The sequence below is a fragment of the Tachypleus tridentatus genome, chromosome 2 (assembly GCF_004210375.1).
Source record: "Tachypleus tridentatus isolate NWPU-2018 chromosome 2, ASM421037v1, whole genome shotgun sequence".
NCBI classification, from domain to species: Eukaryota; Metazoa; Arthropoda; class Merostomata; order Xiphosura; family Limulidae; genus Tachypleus; species Tachypleus tridentatus.
In genome coordinates this window covers 78,689,039-78,706,168 of record NC_134826.1, presented here as the reverse complement: position 1 = coordinate 78,706,168, position 17,130 = coordinate 78,689,039, and the positions used below count along the sequence as shown (strand labels likewise).

General features: G+C 34.1%; 3 protein-coding genes and 1 long non-coding RNA gene across 4 annotated transcripts; 3 read left to right on the top strand and 1 right to left on the bottom strand.

Annotated features, from left to right (window-relative positions):
* The first annotated feature begins 262 nt into the window (after positions 1–262).
* Positions 263–826, top strand: LOC143245538 (protein FAM200C-like). The gene has a single exon (XM_076491902.1). The coding sequence runs from the start codon at positions 263–265 to the stop codon at positions 824–826; it is 564 nt and encodes a 187-aa protein (XP_076348017.1).
* Positions 827–837: 11 nt separating this feature from the next.
* LOC143245537 (protein FAM200C-like) lies at positions 838–1,362 on the top strand. The gene has a single exon (XM_076491901.1). The coding sequence runs from the start codon at positions 838–840 to the stop codon at positions 1,360–1,362; it is 525 nt and encodes a 174-aa protein (XP_076348016.1).
* A 4,682-nt stretch (positions 1,363–6,044) lies between these two features.
* Positions 6,045–10,701, top strand: LOC143245536 (histone-lysine N-methyltransferase SETMAR-like). The gene is made up of 2 exons (XM_076491900.1): positions 6,045–6,078; positions 10,283–10,701. The coding sequence occupies exons 1-2, from the start codon at positions 6,045–6,047 to the stop codon at positions 10,699–10,701; spliced, it is 453 nt and encodes a 150-aa protein (XP_076348015.1).
* A 985-nt stretch (positions 10,702–11,686) lies between these two features.
* LOC143244304 (uncharacterized) lies at positions 11,687–16,584 on the bottom strand. The gene is made up of 6 exons (XR_013025018.1): positions 16,473–16,584; positions 15,622–15,689; positions 15,096–15,197; positions 13,726–13,752; positions 12,414–12,528; positions 11,687–11,812 (listed from the first exon to the last, which is right to left on the bottom strand). It is a non-coding gene; the product is annotated as an uncharacterized LOC143244304 (long non-coding RNA).
* Between the last annotated feature and the right edge of the window lie 546 nt (positions 16,585–17,130).

Below are 17,130 nucleotides of genomic sequence, written 5' to 3'. Positions count from 1 at the left end.
TTCAAGCGAAAAGAAGCTTCTCTAAAGACCATTCGCAAGGACTCCACTGGTCACTTCGCTAGTCAGAACAAAGCAGCGTTGGAGGCTTCATACAGAATTGCTCCAGAAATTGCGCAGACCAAGAATCCTCATACCATTGGTGAAGGTCTGATTTCAGCCTTGCATTCTGGAAGCAACGAAGGCAATTCTTGGAGAACAGCGGGCACACCAGTTGAGGGCAATTTCTCTATCGAATGATACAGTCAAAAGTCGGATCTCGGACATGAATGAGGATATTCTGCTGCAAGTTGTTACTGCTGTGAAGAGTAGTCCTGTGTATTCATTGCAACTGGATGAGTCGACAGATGTTGCCTCGTGTTCCCAACTGATTGTTTATATTCATTATCGTGACAGAGAAGTTATGAAGGAGGGGTACTTGTTCTCTGAGCCAGTGGCCACAACAACTCGTGGAGAAGACATTTTCAAAATCCTAGAAACCTTTCTTCTTAAACATGGGCTGAGTTGGGAAGCACTTGTTGGTCTGTGTACAAATGGGGCTCCTTCCATGATTGGTTGCAAATCCGGCTTCAAAGCCTTCGTGAAAAATGTCGCTCTGCATGTCATTTTCACTCATTACATGATTCACCGTTATGCTTTGGCGATGAAGACTCTCCCACTTGGAGAAGTGCTCACAGACGTTGTGAAGGTTGTGGACTATATTGGAGGGAGTGCAACAACTTCAAAAGTTTTTAAAGTGCTTTGTGAAGAAATGGGCGCTGACTTCTCTGTTCTTCTGTTTCACACGGAGGTATGTGGCAAGGTTCTGAATCGGTGCTACAATTTCTAGAGGACATAACGATGTTGTTGGAACAAGGTCGTATCTCGAAAGAGAATCTTCTTCATGAAAAGATGCAAGATGATCATTTCGTAACAAAGTTTGCCTACCTGGCTGATTTCTTCTTTGAGGTGAATTCCTTGAACATTTCACTCCAAGGAAATCTTGCAATGCTGCACACGGTTCGTGACAAAGTGGCAGCGTTCAAGTGTAAGATTCAACTTTATCAGAAACGAATTCAGGACGGTGACACAACGTTCTTCCCTCAGATGAAAACTCTCTTGGCTTCTATGCCAGAAGCTGAATGCAGTTTCCGTGAAGAGATCTCAGCTCATCTTCTGGCAGTGAATAACGCCATCGAAGGTTACTTCCCAGGATTTCATGACTGCTGTACTGATGTGTGGATCTTCAGACCATTTTTAGTGAAGGAGAGTACCATCAGTGATACTGATGTTGCTGCCAAGGTAGAATTTCTTCAAATTCGTGAGGATACTCAGACGAAAGTCGATTTTTCTGAACAAGAGCTTCCTAGTTTTGGGCAAAACTGAAGTACGACTATCCTCTTCTTTCGATGAGTGTAGTGACTATGCTGATCCAGTCCCCCTCGACCTATCGCTACGAAGCTGGATTCTCAACAATGATGGCTTTGAAAACAACGGCATGCAATAGGCTTGTGATTGACGCCGACATGAGATGTTGTCTGTCGAGCACTACTCCTCGCTGTGATGTACTTTTGGCTGCGAAACAATATCAATCCTCACACTGAGTGAATAAGTAGGTTTTGTATGATGTTCAGTAATTCCATGGATTTTACATTTGTTTAGCACTTGTAGCATTTCTCAAGGTAATTTATTTGTAACATTTTCAATAAATTAGGATCTTTATATAGTTTTGTTTTATTCTACCTTTATGCAAAGTTTATCACTAAAAAAAAAATTATTATAGGGGTCACGGTAATACCCTGGAGACTCTCAGTGGGTAAGATGATGAAAAAGGTTAAGTTTGTTTGTTTTTGAATTTCGCACAAAACTACTCGAGGGCTATCTATGCTAGCCGTCCCTAATTTAGCAGTGTAAGACTAGAGGGAAGGCAGCTAGTCATCACCACCCACTGCCAACTCTTGGGCTACTCTTTTACCAACAAATGGTGGGATTGACCGTCACATTATAACGCCCCCACGGCTGAAAGGGCGAGCATGTTTGGCGCGACGGGGATGCGAACCCGTGACCCTCAGATTACGAGTCGCACGCTTAACGCGCTTGGCCATGCCGGGCCGGAAAAAGGTTAAGAACCACTGATGTATAAAATAAAATGCACACAGGATGTCATATTTCTCTTACTTACATGTTGTTTTTGAATCAGATTGTTTAAATATCTGTAATTCTTTTAAATAATCTTCTCTGTATCACTTTAATTTGAGTTGGTTTCAAAATAGTATATCTTTATAAAAAGTACTGCTGTTTATAGCTTACGTTATTCGTGAATTTAAGAATTTTTAACAGTAGGTGAAAATGATCGTTAAAATTTACCTCGTAACGACAGTTCAATCTTCACAAGTTTGTTTGTTTGTTTGTTTTTGCATTTCGCACAAAGCTACTCGAGGGCTATCTGTGCTAGCCGTCCCTAATTTAGCAGTGTAAGACTAGAGGGAAGGCAGTTAGTCATCACCACCCACCGCCAACTCTTGGGCTACTCTTTTACCAACGAATAGTTGGATTGACCGTAACATTATAACGCCCCCACGGCTGAAAGGGCGAGCATGTTTGGCGCGACGGGGATGCGAACCCGCGACCCTCAGATTCCGAGTCGCACGCCTTAACGCGCTTGGCCATGCCGGGCCATCTTCACAACTAAAGATGATGTAAATTGTATAGATGACCAAACTTACAGTTGAGAATAACTTTAATATAAATATTTAATTTCTACCATTAGTAGAAACGACAAGTCGAAATGAAATGCTCATGTCAAGTACTTGGACATCAAACCATTCCTAAATCTCAGACTAGTTTTCCACAATGAAATGGTGCAATGAACATTACACGCTCGAGAAACTTGAGTTAATGTTGACAAAAGTTTAACAACGCAAAGAGAAAGCCTCATTAACTGTTAAGAGTAATTGCGTGATTAGACCTTTTTACGCTTATAAACGCATAATTTGCCGCACACCAGCCTATCGTTACGTTGAAAACGGTTTACACATCACATGAACAATTCTACCCTTGTTGTGATAATGGTATAATATTTCAACCTTTCATATAACAATCCTTTTTTTACTGACGTCCAATGTATGTCGATCTTTTCTAGTTTCAGATGTTCACAATAAATGAAAATTCAAATGGTCGTGCACCCCTTAAATGAATGTACATAGTTCAAAGCTCACAAAGAGACCACGTGGTACGATGAAACCGAAATAAAAGTACAACATTTATGCCACAAAAAAAACAGTAAATGAGAAACAGCTGTTTTTAATTTTCACAACGTTTCGGGCTGTCTTTCCTGATAACGTTAATCTTTTTTTTAAGACAAACAACTTTAAGAATTCGTATTTGCTTAAAATTACAGAAAGAAAAACTTCTAGGCGCGAACCGTTCTAAACACTAAAGATATCTGTTTATTATCAGCCAGTATACATAGAACGTATTTAATAAATTTGCTTTCACCTTCGTGACAAAGTTTATGTAAATAAATAACATAAACAAATTAAGTTTTCTTAGGTTTTAATAAAAAGTTAACTAACAATAAACTGCAATAAACTTTTGAAAAAGAACCAAATTTAATTTAACAGTTATAAATATAAAACTTACAAACGAATAAAATGAAATAAATATTTAATTGTATAAGTAAAACAAGTCGTAAAACATATACTTCGATGTAATACTTGAATTATGTGAATATATAACACGTTTTTAAACTGTAGGACATAAAATCACATACGAAAACCGTTTTCAGTATGTTGTAATAATTAGAAAATTTGAACACTACGATAAGGCTTTAGAAGGGAAAGTTAAACAGCTTAGAACTCGATTTGTCGTTTTTACTGGTAAAAGAAAACGAAAATTCACCATTATCTTTGTGTGCTTGTGAAGAACCAAGTGAAGCATTTCCACTTCCAAACAAATCCAGCACCAAGGATGACTGGTTTGTGGAACCAAAAATATTAAACTTCTTGGTTGTTTCTGAACTTCCGAAATCAAAAAACAAAGATGGGTTTGGTGAAGATGGGAAAAAGGAAGTCGAAGGTGTGTCTTCATAGTTCTGGTGTTGAAACATCACAGCTCTGAATTTATCTGGCTCATTAGGCGACTCAGCATCATTCGCAGGTCTGTTTTGTTGAGAAGATATTGGTGAATCTGCTACAGCGCTGATTCGTTTTTGTGGAAAGGTGGCTTTATTTGTAACAGAAAGGGTTTCTTTTGCAGTAGTTAGGTTTAATGATTGATAATCAGTGATGAAGTGCGATCCTGAAAGTTTCCCAGTTTCTTCTTGTGCTGTTGAAACACTTCCTAATTTATCGGAGGATCGTTGGTAACTTTCTTCAAATCTATCAGATGGTTTCAAATCCAACTGACGAACTTCCATTTGAAACTGGTTAATTCCATCTAAACTGTTAACAAATGAAGATGGAACTTTTTGAATGTTTTGTGTTTTACACTTTTCATCCTGTTGAATCATGCTTCTACTTTTGTATACAAAACCTGGTGACTTTTTCAACTGATTCAAGATTTCCTGGCATTTCATAAAATTTAAAGGAGAGTGAGGACTCGATGTCATGTCTCCTTTTGCTTTGATAAGTTGTTCTTCATTATCTTGAGTTTCATGTATCATATCAGCTGTATTCTTTGTACATTTAGGTGTTTCATAATTGTTAGAATTTAAAAATGGTGTGAGGTAGGTGTTGATTATTTTAGAAATGTTATCTCTATTTTCACACGATTCACTTAATCTGACTTCATCTTCATCCACCTTGGAGCTTGAGAACCTCCCGTCAGAAACTTCCTTGAACTCCTGTTCTTGTGGAAGGCTTTTTATGGAATAGGTTTTCGTCTTGGTCTCCTGTAATAGAGGTAACTGTGGAATAAATAGCTGAAAAATGTTCTCTTTAGTAAGCTTTGGTTTGTTTACACGTGGAGTGTATGACAATGACTGACACTGTTTTGTTCCTGTTGTATCAATACATTTCCCGTTGTCGATAAAAACAGAAGATTGCCCTATCTCTTTCTCTTCATTCATGGCCTTTAATTCGCAGTCTTTAGCGAATTCCATTTGACCAATTAAATTGTCTTTAACTGTTTCCATATGAAAGGGTTCGTTATTTGTAACGATTTTCATTTGGGAAACTACGTTGTTTTTAATTATTTCTACATGAGAAGGTTCGTTATCTGTAACGATTTCCATTTGAGAAGATGGTCTAAGAACCTTATAATTTTCTCGAGTGTGTTTATGCGAATTAATGACCTGAGTAATATGTCCAACTTCCTGTTTAGTTAATGCAATGTCAGCCAAACACTTGTTTGTTTCTACTTTAATTGAAGCTAACGTTAAAACAAATTTTTCAAGATGTTGGAAAACGTCTTCACTGTTTCTTCTAGCTCGTTCGCATTTCATACGAAAAAGATCGGCCTGACTTTGTCTCAGCTCAGATTGGTAGATTTTAAGTTGCTCTTCCACTTTCGCTAATTCCTTTTTTTTCTCAGCTAATTTTTGTGCCAGTGGGTGTCTTTCATATCTCACATAATACTCATTCCATTTCAGCTGATAATGATCCACATTTGCTTTCATGTTTGCAGTCTCTTCAACATATTTCGAGTTTTGTCTTTCAAGTTTATCTTTTAAACTGTTAACATGGTTCCGGAGGAATTCGTTTGATCTTCGAAATGCTTCGCAAGTTTCTCTCGATGTGGTAAAAGTTTTGTAAGTGTTTCTCGTATCTTCATCTAGTTGAAAGATGGACTGTTGTAGTTCCGCTGTTTCGTGGTTTAGTTTTTCGTATTCTTTTCTTAATATTTCTTGTTTCTGTATTTCCTGTTGAAGTTTCATTCTTATTTGTCTAGTAGAATCGGTAACAGCCGTTTCAAACGACGAAAGACATGTTTCAATGTCGGTAGGCATTTTTATATCTTTACAATATAGCCTATATGGTTAACACTAGAGGAAACTGAAAAATAATAGAGTAAAATATCTTATTCTTTTCAAACCAGAATAATTAACAAGATACAATTTTTGGTTTTACATGACAATATTGAATTACCAGAGGAATGGTGCAAGTTTGAATATCACTAGCACGTTTACTGAACAAGTAACCTCATTACTCCACTGGCACGACTTTTAACATTTTGTACAAATGTAAGAATACATAGTTTTCTTACTTTTAAATTTAGAAACTTTATGATAGTTTATTCATAATTTGTTATCAATTGTCTTTGTTTTCTGATTAATTGTTGTATTTATCAATGTAGTCTTGTGTCTTGTGAGGTGGACTTACGAAAACAGTAAATGAAGTTTCTACCTGTCAGATATTGAATTATTTAATATTATTTAAAATATAAATAATTCATTACAGTCTTCATTTAAGTAAAACTACTTTCTTATTGTTTCGATTCAGAGTTGATAAAGTGACTAAAGAGTCTCTGTGTGTGCGTTTTCTTATAATAAAGCCACATTGGGCTATCTGCTGAGCCCTTTTTTACAAAAGCCACATTGGGCTATCTGCTGAGCCCTTTCTTATAACAAAGCCACATTGGGCTATCTGCTGAACCCACCGAGGGGAATGGAACTGCTGATTTTAGCGTTGTAAATCCGTACACATACAGCTGTACTAACGGGAGGCGAGAGTCTAGGATAAAACTAAGTATCATTGCATTTCCTACAGTTTACTTAATATATATGGTGACACAAACTATCAAAAATTGTTCCTCAAGATACAAATAATTTTAACATTTCTGTAGAAAAAATAAAAAATACATTTTCAGAGCATATAAACCAATTTTGTATGATGAAAAAGTTTATTTTGTTTGAATTTATCTGAAAGATGTGTTAGTACGTCTTAATAAGACCCATTCACCGAAATTGTTTGATTCTGTGGTACAAAAGTAAGATAAAAGTCTGTAAACAGTTAAATATTACTAATGCAATTCAATAATGGTATAATAACTTGAATTAGCTATGTGTGGTGTTAAGTCATAGTTTTGACAATGTGATCAATATCTTTATCCTAACACCATATACCAAAACTTAATTTTCGATGCTTTCTTCCTGAGTAGCCCAAGTACTGTTTTACAGTATTATACAAAGTGAACTAAAAGTTGGGTTGTTGCAACTTTTCTAAATTTCCAATCTTGGTTGAATGGCATCTTCCTCGGATATTGACAAACGTGGCCCTCAGAAATGGGTTCTCAAATTTTCAGATTTGATTTCTATGAATTTATTTTAGGGGGTGTGGACAGTGTTAAAATAGAAGATCAGGGACACATAACACCTGAAACAACAAATTCGTGACGAGTGTCGGACTGCTAACAATGACAACATTCAATAGAGAATTGAAATACCGTCTACAAACTTGTTTCGAATTGTTAAGACAGCACGTGCAACACATTCTGTAAATTTGATTGAAATGTTCATGGTTCCAGACTTGTTAGACACTATATATATACAGTTTAATCCTTTTTGAAAAGTTAACTCGTGATAATAAGGTTGGAAAATATTTAAGTATTAGCATTATGTAACCAGTTAAATCATGATAACAAGGGTGTAAAATACGTGACTTCAATTACAAGTATTATATAAACAGTTAAATCATGTAACAGGATTGAAAAAATTGCGACTTCGGTTAAAAGCTTTATATAAACATTTAAATAATTATAAAAAAGGATGTAAGTTTGTGACTTCAAGTAACAAAATATGTAACACGTGGATATTATGTTTAATAGTTTTTAGGTATTCAAAGTATTACTGAATGTTTTACCTGAACTGGGCGTGATAGCGGCAAAAATATAACATCAAACAATTAGTTATTAGTCACTAAGGGATCCGATGACGATGTGTATGTAGTTTGATTTTATTACAAAATATATGTTGAACATTCTAATAAATGAATTTTTGTTTAGTATCTTTGTGGATGAATGTGTGTATGGAGTAACTACCTTTTCCTACTGTCATGCAACTAAGAAAATTCAGTGAAAATTTCTAATTCGTACATTTTGGTTCAGATAGTTTATTGTACAGCTTTACGCTTAACAATAAAAACGTGCATAATTAGTTGGAACTTTTGTTTTTCAGTACACAGATGGCCCCTTTTAATCGAAATTATCTAATGTTTGGTCATTCGAGACATTTAATGTAACACAAACCAACCTAACGTCAAGCGTTTGAGATAATATGATATATAGTAATCCCCTCTTAATGTCAATATATGTATTAAATTAGCTTGTATTCGTTCTGTTGTTTTTAAATATAGGGCAAGCATGGATGCAATTTCATTTTGGATTGCCATTTCTCCTAACAGCATTTCGATGCTAGGTTTCAGGGGCGTAGATTTTTTTCACCCGATGGGGGGGGGGATGATTTTTGCAACCACTTATGTGGACTGTTCAATTTGCAAATTGGTAATCTCTGATTACGTGAACCTGAAAGCTGTAAACATGCGGTCACAGAGTAATCTTGTTGCCACGATACTTGCATGTATACTTAGGCCTACTGACTGATACTTAAGAACTATTGCTTAGATCGAAAAGCTTAGAAGCACGCTCATATTAAAGATGTACATTTCGGCTACTGAAAAAGCCTACATCTAGGACTAATTATGTAATTCGACTGGTAAGAACACGAGAATCACAAGAACAAACACACAATTTGTAGACCTATGATGCAATAAAACAATTCAACAAACCAAACTGTAGGGAGGGATGGTTGTATGCATCATACCTCCCACCTAAAATGAAGGGGGTGTATACCCCCATTCTCCCAGGATCTACGCCCCTGGTAGGATAGGATTTGGCGGTAAATCGTCACATTATTAACAGTCAAAACTCAAAGTAGACCTAGCTTATACTTATATATAATAATATATATAGTTTTAACCGTAAAACTATGCATATTCCTTCTCTTATCATAATTTGCATAAAATCATAATTCTAACTAGTTAAAAAAAGCTAATGTTATATTGCTACTGCTGGCATTGGTTACAATGTAGGCCTAATGAACCTGGGAACCTTTTTTCTTTAATTCGCTGAAACTTTCTTTTAATACTAAGTATATATATTCACTTTAACGTAACCTTTATTGTAATAAATTTAGGATATTTACTTCTAGTCTCCAGGCCTAACTTAAACCATAACATAATGTAATTGAGCATACTTTAGTCTTTTTATGCCTAGTACAATAAACATACCGTTGTATATTTAGAACAATGAAATACACCATTAGTGTTATTTTTCATAGCCATTATGTTTAGAAATATTTCTTAAGTTAGATTTCAGGATATTTCATAAATATATTTCTTGAAATTAAGTTACAAACGTGTATGAATAATATACATACTACCTAACTGATAGTCGAAGCCGAGGCCTACTAAATATATTTCCAAATGTGAATGTCACATAAATTTGTATAGAAATATATATATATATTCTTGAAGTGTTTTGTTTTCTTGTGTTTGGTTAATTCTGAATACCAAGCAATCGTCATGACCATTTTTAGTCGTTTGGTAAAATGTGATACCTAAAATTCGAAGGATTTTGAGTTGATTTAATCTAAATTCGTCAACTGTGTTATGATGTTTTTTATTAACTTGTTGCTGAAAATTAAAGTGATTAAGAGTACTATTTCCATAGCAAAATGTTTTTTCACCGAAAAATGACATTTAAAGTAAGTTACGTTTTGATTTGTTGTTGTTTTTTTTTAATTTCGCGCAAAGCTACTCGAGGGCTATCTGCGCTAACTGTCCCTAATTTAGCAGACTAGAGGGAAGACAGCTAGTCATCACCACCCATCGCCACCTCTTGGGCTACTCTTTTACCAACGAATAGTCGGATTGACCGTCACATTATACTTCTACACGGCTGAAAGGGTGAGCATGTTTAGTGTGACGGGGATTTGAACCCGTGACCCTCAAATTACAAGTTGAGTGCCTTAACCCACCAAACGAAGAATAATTAGAACTTCTCCATGTTTTGGCTGAAATATTTTAAACATGTTCTACGCTTATTTTCTATATTATATAAAAGTATCATGATCGACTACCTTAATTATTTAATAATCAGATAAAAGGAAGAGAAACAAAATAACATGACGAACACCACATTGAACTTTCAGCTGTCTAAGGTTTTTATAGCTTGAATAATAGAAATCCTGGCCCCCCTATTGGAAAGAAACCCATGTAGAACTGTTCGAGAAATGGCACAAGGATTGGGTGCTGGCATTTCCATAATTTTGAATCAGCTATTTGGTACATTGGATCTTTTACGATAACAGAAAGCGATTTACTCAACAATGACAAGGCTCCAAAACACATCCCAAAGTCAGTTACACCAACAGAAGATTATGGTCACTGTATGGTGGTCCGTAGCCGGTATTATTACACCTTGCTTAACCATGGCCAGAATATCACTGCAGAAGTTTACTGTCAAGAATTGGAAGAAATGCATAGAAATTTGCATGAAAAAATGCCAGCATTAATCAATCGAAGAGGACCAACCTTGCTTCATGATAATGCTCGGCCATACGTTGCTCAAATGACGCTGCAACAGCTCAACAAAATGGGCTGCGAAACATTGCCTATCCTCCTTATTTCACTGACGTGTCGTCCACCGGTTCCCACTTTTTTGAAGCATTTGGTCAACTTTTTACAGGGAAAGATTCAAGAACAGAACATCAGCAGAAAATGGCTGTAAAGAATGTTTTAGTTCTAGGATTTCAGAGTTTTATCGTCATAGCATAAATAACCGCGTTTCTTGTTGGCAAGTGTGTATAGATTCAATATGTTCCAATTTTAATTAATAACATTGCTATACAGTTAAAATTTTAAATCTGCGATTATTTTCGAACACCCTAATACAAACACAGAAACATATTCTCGTTCAACTTGCCGGAATATCTGAACCATGTGGAACTCAACGAAATTATTAAAAATTCTACTTGTAAACCGGTAATTAACGAAATATATCGAGTGAACGATTTATATGCCCAGATTTATTGATTATTTGTAATTAAGCACAAAGCTACATAATGTGATATCTCTGCTCATCCCATCACGTATATCGAGAAGCTGGTTCCTTGCAGTGTGAGTCGAGTGAACGATTTATATGCCCGGATTTATTGATTATTTGTAATTAAGCACAAAGCTACATAATGGGATATCTCTGCTCTGCTCAACACGTATATCGAAAGCTGGTTTCTAGCAGTGTGAGTCCGCAAACATACTTCCGTGCCACTAAAGTGTGGTACGTTTTCTTCGAAGGCGAAAGAACTACATATTGTTTCACTCACGACACTATTACCCTAAGTATTTAATTTTCAGACATTATGAATAAAATTTAAATTTAAATTTCCTTATATATAAAAAACAAAGTGGGTAAAAATGAGGAATTTCTATGTAGTAAAATTGTTTAAGTAAACTGTTACTAATCTACAATGCTCACTGTCATGTTTACGTTATTACATTTTGTGGCAGCTTAAGAAATTACATAAACCAAAAGTTTAAAAATGTAAATTTCAATGTATTTCTCAATATAACCTTAAAATAGATATTTTTATCATTTGTTTTCGTTTTTTATCTTCTTGAAGTCTTAATTAAATTATTTATAGTTTACTTTTGATTACCCATCTAGGTTTCCACATAAATATTATTATTATGACGTATAGATCTAAAAGTACCAATCGAGGTTTAAAGTCTCAACTTTATTTTTGAGCAGTAACAAATTCTCGTGACTTATCACATGAAAGTGGAACACCCACCTAACAATTAGTCTTAAAATTAATAGCAGGATGCTCGACGTAACATTTCTGGAAAAGAAACAATAAAAATGTTCATTGAATAAATTAGCTTAAACATCTAAATGATTCATGTTTAGGTAATAACGAAACTTACCTAAATTAGATTTTCTAGTTTTAATAATTCTATTTTCTAACAATCCTGTAAATACAAAAGTCAAATATTTTTAAAGATACAGATTGTAAAACTATTAATTATTTCCAGTATTAATAATATATATTATATATTTTATATTATATTGTGTTTTGTTTTACAGTTTTCAACTTCCGTAAGTAAAATAAAACTAAGTATTCAATAAGTTGCCGAGATCAAGCTTTCTTTACATACCAAGTGATATTTTGATGTGAACAGTCACACTAATTGATGTATAAATATATACTTATATATATTGCCAATTTATTCGGCCGTATAGAACTAATGTTTTGAAGCTGCCATATGTTATACAGAAAATTAGTTTTATGAAATACAGGCAAGTAGTGGTTGCAAAGCTAGAAAAAATAACTCCAAACACTGATGTTTCTTCTAATTTTAAAGTAAGATTCCAGTGTGAGAATACGTTTTAAAATTATAGAATAGACTTTTTTCCATACGTTAAATTAACCATCAACTAACCGTCATTATCCATGTTTGGATTATTGTCTCTCTGACGCCTCTCTTCATTCTCGATCCTAACATCATGTCATCATCATCATCATTATAAATTGCTATCCATAGTGTTATGCCAAGGCTGTAGACAAGATATTACAACGTAACACAAGCATCACCAAATAAATATTTAACATGTATCTTATGGAAAAGCAAAATTTGAAAGAGCCTCTATATAGAATAACAAAATCAACACGACACAGACTTATTGTAGGAAGAGTAAAGATTAACGTGACTTACTAATAATGAGCTAGGACTAGCATGACTTACTAATAAAGAGGTAGGACTAACAAGACTTACTAATAATGAGATAGGACTAACAAGACTTACTAATAAAGAGGTAGGACTAACAAGACTTATTAATAATAAGTTAGGAATGACGTAACTTACTAATATTAAGCTAGGATTACGTAACTTACTAATGATAAGCTAGGACTAAGAGACTTACTAATAAGATTTTTCCTTTTTGTTAAGCATGTTTCTGGAAAAATTATGTGAAGTTTTTAATCAACACGAAGTTTGATAAAATTTAGCTTTGTTTTGAAACCTCAAAGTAAGAGAATCGTGTAACAGAGAAAGAAAAGTAGTGTAATTAAGAGTAGTGGATAATGTAACAGAAATTATAAAGTTTGATATGTTCTGTGGCAGCAAAGTAAGTGCGGAATATTATACTTTAGTGTAATGCGAAACTAACCATGGTTTAATGGAAATTTCGCGCAAAGCTACATAAAGGTTATCTGTGCTAGCAGTCCGTTATTTACAACTAATAGACTGAAAGAAAGGCAGCTAGTCAATAGTAAGAAGCACAAGTTATTAGGCAGCTCTAACCTAATAGTAGGATATGACCATCACTCTTATAAACCATAGAATTCCCCAAAGTGCAAAGCTCCTTTTTACGAGACTGACCCTTAAATTCATAGTACAGCACGCTAACCATCGACGCACGACCAGCCCACGGACTCAGAGGAAAGTCTGCCTGCGTACGAGGCTAAAAATGGAGTTTCGATACTTGTGGTGGACAGAGCACTTATAGCCCAGAACGTAGCTATGTGCTTAACTACAAGAAACAATAATGCTGAAACTATAGAGAGTAAATAACGTTATTCTCCGAAAATTACGAATTTCATTTTTCACATTTCTTTTATGTTTATAAATTTGAACTATAAGTGACGAATTTTCGTTGCATAAAATACTAGACAGTTTACCATAAAAATAAACATTAGGTACAAAAACTTCAACAAGTATAAATTTCTAAGCTAAAATAAAATATTGTTCTTACCATGTTAAGGATCATACACTTCTTAAACTGTAAAAAATAAGGAAATAAAAAATATGAGAATAATGTGTACAAATACCAAAATATACATTTTATAGTAATATTTCATGTTGTTTTGGAAGTTACATATAATTAACTTTAAGATAACATATTTCTTTGTTTTTTTCTAAATTATCTTTGTAATTGAACAACAATTTTATGACAATAGTTTCTACATTCCAACTCTTATCGAAGTACTGATTAATGTGTGAAATTTAGGCTTAAGTAAACATTTTTTTTTTTTTTTTTGCTCTCTCACTCTTTAAACAAGTTGTACATGTTTTGTACTATCAGTTTCGAAACCATTCTGGGAAGGATGATCAGAGACATAAGCTTAAACAGAATGTCATCATCCAGTAGAGTTTATGTATAAACTAAAATATTTATATGAGCATATTATATATTACTCTTAGAGTAGTATAAACCTCATCAAGCGTTGAAATATAAATATATTTTATTATATTTTGAGATTTGCCTTTAAATCCCATTAGTTTTTTAAACTGAGTTTTGTAAACAGTACAAAACAAGTTGGTAATTTAAGAATTAATACCAGCTTATTGTTGGTTGGGAAAACGTCATTCCAGGTCGTCTTTGTTAATTTGTTGTATAAACCTCAACCCTTATTTGACAGTTCATTCCTCCAAAAAAATTATTTAAATAATGACAGTGATTGGCAGTGATAGTTTTGTTTCTTTATGTAGCAAAATAAAAAAGGAGTATTAACTTTGAGGACATATTTTATTGTATTTTTAAAGAGTCAGGTTTATTTTTAATTTGAAAGAAAAGCTAAATAAGGCATTTGTATGCGCACAAAGTCAAACAAATTCACTTAACAGTCTGACTTAACAAGTCATCGAAAAGTTCCAAAATAATTCCAGCACGAACAAAGTTCCAAAGTGTAGGCTATTCGGATTACAAAACCAATCACCTTGCAATTTATGCAATCACCTAGCGGGTTGTCCCCCGCTAGTACAGCGGTATGTCTCCAGATTTACAACCCTAAAATGAGGGGTTCGATTCCTCTCGGTGGGCTCCGCAGATAGCCCGATATGGCTTTGCTATAAGAAAACACACTCACCTAGCGGTTTAAAAACACAAGATATCAGCTTCTGGAATTATGAAACTTATAAGTACTATGATGAGCGTTTTAAAGCCTTCTTGTTCATACGGTCCTAACAGTTATCAAGAGGTTTTTTATTTCTAGGCTTAATGTTTTTAATCAAGTTTAACTTGAGAGCATTAACATTTAGAAAACCTTTCCAGCATAACAACAGATATTTACAAAATAACGCATTACACAGTAAATTGTCAAAAAGACAGTATAACTTGCTTGCCTTTTTCTCCTTCTGACAATCCGTACAGACGCTGTTCAGAAATTGCAGGTCATCCATCTGGGGGAAGATTTCCTCCCGTCACATATTATTTATGTTTTTTACCTAAAGAAGAGAATAACGATTATTCTAAACGTTGTTGGTAATTAGAACATTTCTTTCATGTGAATGTTTTGAATTATGTGTCAAAAAATGTGTCACAAGACGCTTTTTAACTGAAAAGACATTGTGTAGGCAAGCAATAGAGTATCATATGATACTGTTTTACTAGAAGAACGTATGTGAACATGTGTGGAAAAAACACACCTAATATTTAATATCTGAATCCCCCTCTTGTTTAATAAAGCATTTATGATATTTGAGGAAAATAACACATATGTTCAACATTTGAAAGTTCATAAGACTTATGTAATCCTTTTTAAATGATAATAAATTAGTTGTGATGCACAGAAAAACACCGGATAATTAAATGGGAATAGAAATAAATTAAATTTAAAAATAACTTTTGCAACGATAAAACTAAACAAACCATTTCAGATGTGCTGTTCATAATACATTGATGTCTGTTGAGTTTTATATTGTCTGCAACACCAGGGCCTGAAATTAAAAAAAACAAACAAAATATAACGGATAACTTACACAAAATGCACAGTACTTTCGTTCCAATACAGTCTCTAAGCCTTATATAAAATAAGCAAAGAACACCAGAGGATGAATAATAAGTTTGTTAAGGGAAAAGCTACACAATGTGGTAGCTGTTCTGAAATCATCACTGATACAGTTGCTTGGTTTTTAGCATTATAAATTTTCAAACTTATCGCTGGACCACTAGGGATGAATAAAACAGTTTGTATCGAGTTTGAATTCATTGTTGTTAATTTAGCAATTGATATAAAACAGCACGAAAACAGTCAACAATAACAACAACAAAATATAGACTGCCAATTTTATTTTTGATTAATATCTTATCTTAAAAGCAAATGAGCGACTTGGGTTGTGTATATGTTTTCTTATAGCAAAGCGACATCGGGCTATCTGCTGAGTCCACCGAGGGCGACTTGGGAAGAAAAGTTTAAAAGAAAAATCTCCGCATGAAATCGACTCACAAAAAAAAAAAAAAAAAGCGCTAAAGAAAACCAACGACAGTTGAGAATAATTATATTTAAGAAAACTTAGTCTTTAAATAGTTTCGTTACTCATAAAACCGCCATTTCAGTTATTTTCCACGTACTTTCTTACTGGATTGTTTTGATTTTTAAACAAATTGCCGTTAATCGTAAAATTGTCATTTTGTCTACTTACATCTACTTTTTTATCCGGATAATTGTGATCTGTGAAAACAGTTTCGTTAATCGGTTAAACTCTTATATCATCTCTTACCACACATTCCTTCCTCGAACATAACCTCTTGTATTATATGCGGAAAGGTATAAACTCCGCTGTGAAGTGAGAAGACGAAAGCTAAAAGAATGTAGTTTATCATCATCTTGATTGTTATTTGGAGTGTTTCAAATACGCTTCGAGTCGTTATATATAACTGAACGTAGCCTCGATTTCATTCAAGTGTGCTTCCTGAATGGCTTAGTTTGATACACCTTCCATGAATAGATTTCCTACGCTTAGTTTTCAACTTCATCCAAGGCCACCTCTCAAACACATCCCACCTATACAATCACAAAGTCGAGTAGAATCATAAAAGTTACACTGGTTTCAATGGAAAATTAGCTTCGACAAAGGAAGTATGCCTCTGTTGGCTTTCTCAATGAACGTAAACACTATGATAGAAATCTAAAAGAAACTAAATTTCGATCTCATAAAGTATTGCGTCATGTCATAGTTTTCACTATGAATATCAATACAGTTCTGGTCCAGTTATCATGATAAAGCGTAGGTTCCGTCACACAAACCCTCCAAATTCTCAGCTTTCTTAATTTTCTACCTGCGATAAAACGCAGTTTTCTGTCAGAAACCTGGTATATATATAACATAAAATATTCCTTGAAGAATTGGGATGGATACCATAAAAAAAAAGAGGTTA

What these genes read in the sequence shown, in the direction of transcription:
- LOC143245538 (XM_076491902.1), top strand. Translation starts at nt 263, where the DNA reads ATGAATGAGGATATTCTGCTGCAAGTTGTTACTGCTGTGAAGAGTAGT.
- LOC143245537 (XM_076491901.1), top strand. Translation starts at nt 838, where the DNA reads ATGTTGTTGGAACAAGGTCGTATCTCGAAAGAGAATCTTCTTCATGAA.
- LOC143245536 (XM_076491900.1), top strand. Translation starts at nt 6,045, where the DNA reads ATGACAATATTGAATTACCAGAGGAATGGTGCAA. An exon ending in TTACCAGAGGAATGGTGCAA is followed by an intron (nt 6,079 to 10,282) that starts GTTTGAATATCA and finishes TTACGATAACAG; the next exon opens with AAAGCGATTTACTCAACAAT.